The sequence below is a fragment of the Alexandromys fortis genome, unplaced genomic scaffold, assembly GCF_014885135.2.
Source record: "Alexandromys fortis isolate MF-2015 unplaced genomic scaffold, M_Fortis_MF-2015_v1.1 scaffold_36, whole genome shotgun sequence".
Classification (NCBI taxonomy): Eukaryota; Metazoa; Chordata; class Mammalia; order Rodentia; family Cricetidae; genus Alexandromys; species Alexandromys fortis.
The window spans coordinates 8411014-8417556 of NW_026067915.1; the positions used below are offsets into that span (position 1 = coordinate 8411014).

The 6543-nt window shown below is 54.9% G+C and overlaps 1 protein-coding gene across 2 annotated transcripts; it reads left to right on the forward strand.

Annotated features, from left to right (window-relative positions):
• Positions 1 to 57: 57 nt before the first annotated feature.
• Hyal2 (hyaluronidase 2) lies at positions 58 to 4887 on the forward strand. Of its 2 annotated transcripts, none has more exons than XM_050139154.1 (4): positions 58 to 172; positions 2239 to 3205; positions 3613 to 3702; positions 4173 to 4887. In XM_050139154.1, the coding sequence occupies exons 2-4, from the start codon at positions 2285 to 2287 to the stop codon at positions 4572 to 4574; spliced, it is 1413 nt and encodes a 470-aa protein (XP_049995111.1). In that variant the 5' UTR covers positions 58 to 172; positions 2239 to 2284; the 3' UTR covers positions 4575 to 4887. The 2 variants fall into 2 exon arrangements, with proteins under 2 accessions (XP_049995111.1, XP_049995110.1); XM_050139153.1 differs by lacking the exon at positions 58 to 172 and adding an exon at positions 1256 to 1393.
• The last annotated feature ends 1656 nt before the right edge of the window (positions 4888 to 6543 follow it).

Here is a 6543-nt window from a genome sequence, read left to right on the forward strand (position 1 = left end):
AGAGGGGCAGCAGGAAGTGAGGAGAAAGGGCAGGGGTGGGAGGCGGGAGTGGGTGGGAGGGAATGGGGTTTATCAAATCCCCAGCAGGCTGGTGCTAGTAGCCTGGCTGGAGAAGCCCACCTCAGGAAGAAGGGAGGCCGCCAACCTACTGGGCGGACAGACTCCCGCACAGGTGAGCCCAGAGACGACCTTTAAGCTGGTCGGGCCGCAGCCTTAGATGCGCTACCGGCTACGGCGCTCCCTAGCTTTCAGGCTTGCGGGCGGGAAAGGGGCTGGAGGCTTCGGGAAGTTGGTTGAGTCGTGCTTTGGAGAGCAGATCTAAGAGGCGAGGGAACAGCTCTAAGCCTACTCCCTACCAGAAGGGGATTGCAAGGCAGAAGGGTTCAAAATGTGGACTAGAGGCACTAGGGAGCCACTGCAGCCTACTTTCCATAATTCCGACCCGAAACTTCTGCGACTTGCACTTTATTCGTGCTTGACTGCGAGTCCCCATCCCACCTCTACCACGTCGCAGAGACTGGACCGGAGAGAATCCAGTGATTGGCCTACCCTGGTGTGGATCCGGAGAAAGCGGGTAGACCACTTTTCCTTTTGGGCCAGGCAGAACTTCAGCCCCTCTAGAAACGCGACGACCTACCCCCTGGTTACCCGGACAACCGCTGCGTCGGCTTTGCCAGGGGAGGGCTCAGAGGCAGTCCTAGGCCCCCCTCCTCTAGACAGGCAAGGGGCGGGGCTTCCCTCTGACCGCGAGCTAGTGTAGGGAGTCTTGGGATCCGAGAAGGCGGGTCGTTAATGTCCCTGGCGGCTCCGGATTCACTCGGGTCAAAATCTCTTATATTACACAAACGGCCCACAACTGCTAGAGTCCAAAGTCAGGCATGTGGGACTGAACCCGCAGCTACCCCCAGTCAAGGCCTCGGCCGTAAGCCTTTATTCCATACCATCACCTCCGCGCGCGCCTGCCCGCCCCATCTAGTATTCTACCCCTTTAAGAGGACGGCTGGAAAGAGTGGACTGTTCCACTGGCGACAGACTGTGGGGGTACTATCTCAGGCTGGATGACTCTCGCGGCTGAGACCCTAGCGGAAATCCCGATTTCAAGAAGTATTAGATCACAGAGAGATGACTATGTTCCTCTGCAGAAGGTCTGGGGGTCCTCGAACTCGAAACGCAGCACTGGAAGAAAGGAAGGCGAACGCACCCTCCCCGCGAGGCCGCAAATCCTGCCATAGGTCCACCTCCGAGGCTAGATTCTTAAAGGGCCCGCTGGCCTCGGGGCGGAGCCAGCAGAGGCTCGAGCTGGGGTAGTGCTTGGGCGAAGGGCCGGAGCGGGCTTGGCTGGTACCAGGATGGCGGCGGGCCTGGCGTGGGTCCTGGTGGCGCCTGGTGCGAGGTGAGGGCGGGCGAGCAAGCTTGGTGACTCTCTCCCTATGAGCTGGGCTCTGAGTCTCTAGGGGCGCCTTCATAAATGACCCAGGGACCCCACCCCCACCCGGGTGAACTCTGGCCCCACGTGCGGGGCGGGGGCGGGGTCCCGCACAAAGACCGGGAGGAATACCCTCCACTCGGGATCTCTTGTGCTAGGAGGTGAGGGTGTAGGCCGGTCGCGAGGACTCGCACAGATTTTCGGTGGCTGTGGTGGGAAGGGCAGGTCGGCTAGCACCGCCGTGCGTACTCCGCTGCCCCTTTGTCCCCGGACGCCTACTCCAAGCCAAAGACAGTGTCGGTGCCCGGGACTAAATCCTGACAGCCTCACTCTTCTGCTTTGGAGCATGTACAGATATCAGTTCCTCTGCCGTGTTCATAACAGCTTCCCAGCTTCTGTGTGCATTGTGTCCAAATGCTATCCCTTCTCTAAGTCAAGAGTTCTTAGCGGGCGGTTGGGGGGCCTCTAGGGTGGAGCTTGTGTTCAGGGTGTTCTAAAACCGTGTGTTGTATGGTATATAGGCATGTAAGTGACTCTGGCCGTGAATCTGGAGCTTAATTCGTCCCATTTCTAGAAGGGACACAGACCTAAAGGAGATTCTTGCCCAGCCACAGGCAGCTCCAGAAAATTCTGTGGTTTGGTAGAGTCCCTAGGTCTCTTGCCTGCCCTTCAGAATCCATCTCTCAAACTTCTTATGGCCTTGGCAGACACAGTGGGGAGCACAGTGTGGGTTTGGGGAGTGTAGATGGGATTAAGGTGCACGCCTCTGGAACTGTCTAGACTGATTTGTTCTCTCCCACACATTCCTTCAGTTCCTGAGCTGCTACCAGGCAGGTGACACTTCCTGTAGCCCCCAGCATGCGGGCAGGACTGGGTCCCATCATCACACTGGCCCTGGTGCTGGAAGTAGCATGGGCCGTGGAACTTAAGCCCACAGTGCCACCCATCTTCACTGGCCGACCCTTTGTGGTCGCATGGAATGTGCCCACACAAGAATGTGCCCCGCGCCACAAAGTGCCCCTGGACCTCAGGGCCTTCGATGTGGAGGCCTCACCGAATGAGGGGTTTGTCAACCAGAACATCACCACCTTCTACTATGACCGTCTAGGCCTGTATCCACGCTTCGATGCAGCTGGGATGTCTGTGCACGGTGGTGTGCCTCAGAACGGTAGCCTCTGCGCACACCTGCCCATGCTGAAGGAATCTGTGGAGCGCTACATTCACACCCAGGAGCCTGGGGGGCTGGCGGTCATTGACTGGGAGGAATGGAGGCCTGTATGGGTGCGAAACTGGCAGGAGAAGGATGTGTACCGGCAGTCTTCACGCCAGCTGGTGGCCAGTCGACACCCTGACTGGCCGCCAGACCGAATAGTAAAGCAGGCGCAGTATGAGTTTGAGTTTGCTGCTCGGCAGTTCATGTTGAATACACTACGCTATGTCAAGGCAGTCCGACCTCAGCACCTCTGGGGCTTCTACCTCTTTCCTGACTGCTATAATCATGATTATGTCCAGAACTGGGAGAGCTACACAGGCCGCTGTCCTGATGTGGAAGTGGCGCGTAACGACCAGCTGGCCTGGCTCTGGGCGGAGAGCACCGCTCTCTTTCCCTCTGTGTACCTGGATGAGACACTGGCTTCCTCCACACACAGCCGCAACTTTGTGAGTTTCCGTGTTCAGGAGGCCCTTCGTGTGGCTCACACCCACCATGCAAACCATGCCCTCCCAGTGTACGTCTTCACACGCCCCACATACACCCGAGGACTCACAGGACTGAGTCAGGTATGTGTTCCAGGGCCTTGCCTTCTTCCTCCAGGAACCACTGCACGCTTGGGTTTATCGGGGACCAAAAGTACTAGAGTTTACTGTGTGTTCCACGTTTCTTTTACTCTTGTGGAAGGCCGTTGTCTTCCTCATTCTGTAAATAAGACTGAGGCCCAGAGCTGAGAATTAGCCGAGAGCCTCTGGGAAGGTCATTGTCCTAACTTAGGAGTCAGAATGTGTGCCCTTGGCTTTGGAGACGAAGGTCCCAGGTAGGCATGGACATGGACTTAAACCCAGAAAGCAGAACAGCCCCGCCTGGAGGCATACGGGGAGGGCTTGCGCTATGGTCAGCAGGTTAGAACAGGTGTGTCCCTCCTCTCCTGTCTGCTGTCAGTTTTCCTCAGTAATCATCCGTTCCCACACAGATGGACCTCATCTCTACCATCGGTGAGAGTGCAGCCCTGGGCTCAGCTGGTGTCATTTTCTGGGGCGACTCAGTGTATGCGTCAAGTATGGTAAGGGAGACCTCCCCAGCCAGCCAGACCTGGTGGGGAATTTATACTTTGGCTTCCACCCTCACCTGGGTATATGAACTGAGTCTAGCTTGGCTGCCTCCTAAGCATGGAGGCTTTGTCCCTGAACCCAACAGAGAAGGGCACCCCCACCCTGTTCCCAGGAAGAGGAAATGCTGTCCTGAACAGCTGGAGTTCCACCCTTCCTCATCCACACAGCTGGGTTCCAGTCTGTCTCCACCCCCACTTCTCACTAGGGACAGGACCGTAAGTGCTCGGGAACTGAATATATGATATGTACATATGTACACAAGTAAGTGTGCCCAGGATGAGGTTCAGAGAACACTTGCCTGGGTTAGGATTCCAACTCCACCACTGCCGAAAGAAAGAGGTGTAGACAGTTTCCATCAGGGCTTTGGGCTGAGGCAGCTACCATCGGATGCTCACCTGCTAACCTTGGCCTCTTCCTCCAGGAGACCTGCCAGTACCTCAAGAATTACCTAACACAGTGGCTGGTTCCCTACGTAGTCAATGTGTCCTGGGCCACCCAGTACTGCAGTTGGACCCAATGCCATGGCCATGGACGCTGCGTGCGCCGCAATCCCAGTGCCAATACCTTCCTGCACCTCAGTGCCAGCAGCTTCCGGCTAGTGCCTGGCCGTACACCTAATGAACCCCAGCTTCGACCCGAGGGGAAGCTCAGCGATGCCGACCTCAACTACCTGCAGACGCACTTTCGCTGCCAGTGCTACTTGGGCTGGGGTGGCGAGCAATGCCAAAGAGACCAGAAGCGGGAAGCAGGAAGTGCCAGGCGAGCCTGGGCTGGGTCCCACCTCATTGCTCTGCTGGCTTTGGTAGCCATGGCCCTCACCTGAACCTTATAAAGGGGTCTCCCTCCCGGGATATCACTCCAGCTGGCCTCTGGCACAAGGATCTGGGCATGAGGAGCCTGTTGGGGTAGACAAATGAATTTGGCATGGGCAGAGCCCCCGGGATGCCTAGCAGGCATCCATAGCAGCTGTCACCCCCCTGTTCTAAGGGGGAGAGAAAAAGATCCCCCAAGAAGCCCCTCATCTTGGCAGTGAAGAAGGAGGCTATAGCTAAACCAGGGAAGGCCTGACTCTACTTCCCTGCTCCTGGATAGTTTATAGTTCTGGGGTCTCTTTTGTAAATTAAATATAAAACAACTGTGCCTGGTTTTCCTGCTTCTGGGCTAGTGTGTGCAAGAGAGCTCAGGGTTGTGGATGAGGTTAAGCTGAGCTCTTTGAATCCCTCAGCTGTGTGGTCACTGGGGCCTAGGGCGGTGCCTGCTCAGTAGTTGTGGGGGGCAGGACCCACCAGAGTAGGATTCCTGCTCTACCCTAACGTCACCCACCATTGTGTGACTGATAGAACTGGCTGTGTATCTGCCACCTGTCCCAGTAGCCCAGGCTGGGCCAACACCAGCTTTCTTCCCTCAGCCACCCATGGAGAAAGGGGGAAGTGGTGCCTGATCTTCCCGGATGTTCCTACAGACAAGGCATTTCTGCTCCCTGATCTAAGGGCAGGGGACTCCTGTCACATGACCCTTCTCACCGTCTGAGTCAGAGCCTTCTCTTGGGTCTGGGAGGTAGGCTGTCAGGGTTGAGATGTCAATCCCTGTCACTACATGGATACCTGATGGAACTACCCTGATCCGTGGAGCAGGGTCGTCCTCAAAGGTCAGCTTTGGAGCCAGGACATGAATATATAAGGTCAGTGATAGAGACTCACCTAGTTTTGTGAAGGTCCTGGGATTGATCACCAGCATTTTGTGTGTGTGTGTGTGTGTGTGTGTGTGTGTGTGTGTGTATTTATAAATACACAAAAACCCTCCCCCGTGCATCAAACAAACCACCTAATAGGAGATCCAGAGGAGAGAAGTAGCAGAGCCGGGGTAATTGGGACAACTCTGACCGGTGCTACCTCCATTGTCCTTCCCTCAGGCCCACTAGAATGTCAGTGATGACCCCCTCAGCCCTGTCCTCAAGAAACTTAGTGGCCCTACAAGTGCTCCCACGGTTAGCTTGCACTAAGTCCCAAGTTCACACACCAGAACCAGAAAGTGAGTAAGGACAGCCAACAACCATGTTGAGATTTGAAAGGGATGTGGAGGAACCAGGTGACGACACATGCCTATTGTATCCCGTAACTTGGGAGATAAAGGCAGGAAGATCGGAAGTTCAAGCCCAGTCCTGGCTTGGAGGCCAGCCTAAGCTCTATGGGTATAGCTCACATATGAGTATATGGCTCATATAGGCCAGTTACATATCTTCAAACAAAAGAGGAGCCTGCTGATGGTGTTGTACACCTTTAATCCCAGCACTTAGGAGGCAGAGGCAGGTGAATCTCTGTGAGCTCCAGGCCAGCCTGGTCTACAGAGTGAGTTTCAGGACAGCCAGGGCTACACAGAGAAACCCTGCCTTGGGGAAAATAAATGAACGAATAAATCAGACATAGGGCTCTGGGTAAAAGGCACTTGCGATCAAGCCTGATGACCTGAGTACAAAACTGACCAGTTCCCTGGAATTGTCCTCTAACCTCTGTATGACCTTGTGGCACACATACAAATACATAAATAAACGTAACTTTAAAAAAATTGTGAGACAAGAGTCTCACTATGCAGCCCTAGTTAGCTTAGCACTCAGTATGTAGATGAGGCTGGTCTTGAACTCACAGAAATCTACCTGTTTCTGCCCCCCATGCACTGGGATTACAGACACGTGCCACCACGCTAGACTTAATTTTAAAATCAAAAAAAAAAAAAAGACCACACCTGTGATTTCCAACAACACACAGGGATGAGTACTGAGAACTGAATATATA

Excerpts from the sequence above, each read along its gene's own strand:
- Hyal2 (XM_050139154.1), top strand. The coding sequence starts at position 2,285 with ATGCGGGCAGGACTGGGTCCCATCATCACACTGGCCCTGGTGCTGGAA. Across the intron at positions 3,206-3,612 it reads GACTCACAGGACTGAGTCAG|ATGGACCTCATCTCTACCAT; the intron begins GTATGTGTTCCA and ends GTTCCCACACAG. Across the intron at positions 3,703-4,172 it reads CAGTGTATGCGTCAAGTATG|GAGACCTGCCAGTACCTCAA; the intron begins GTAAGGGAGACC and ends CTCTTCCTCCAG.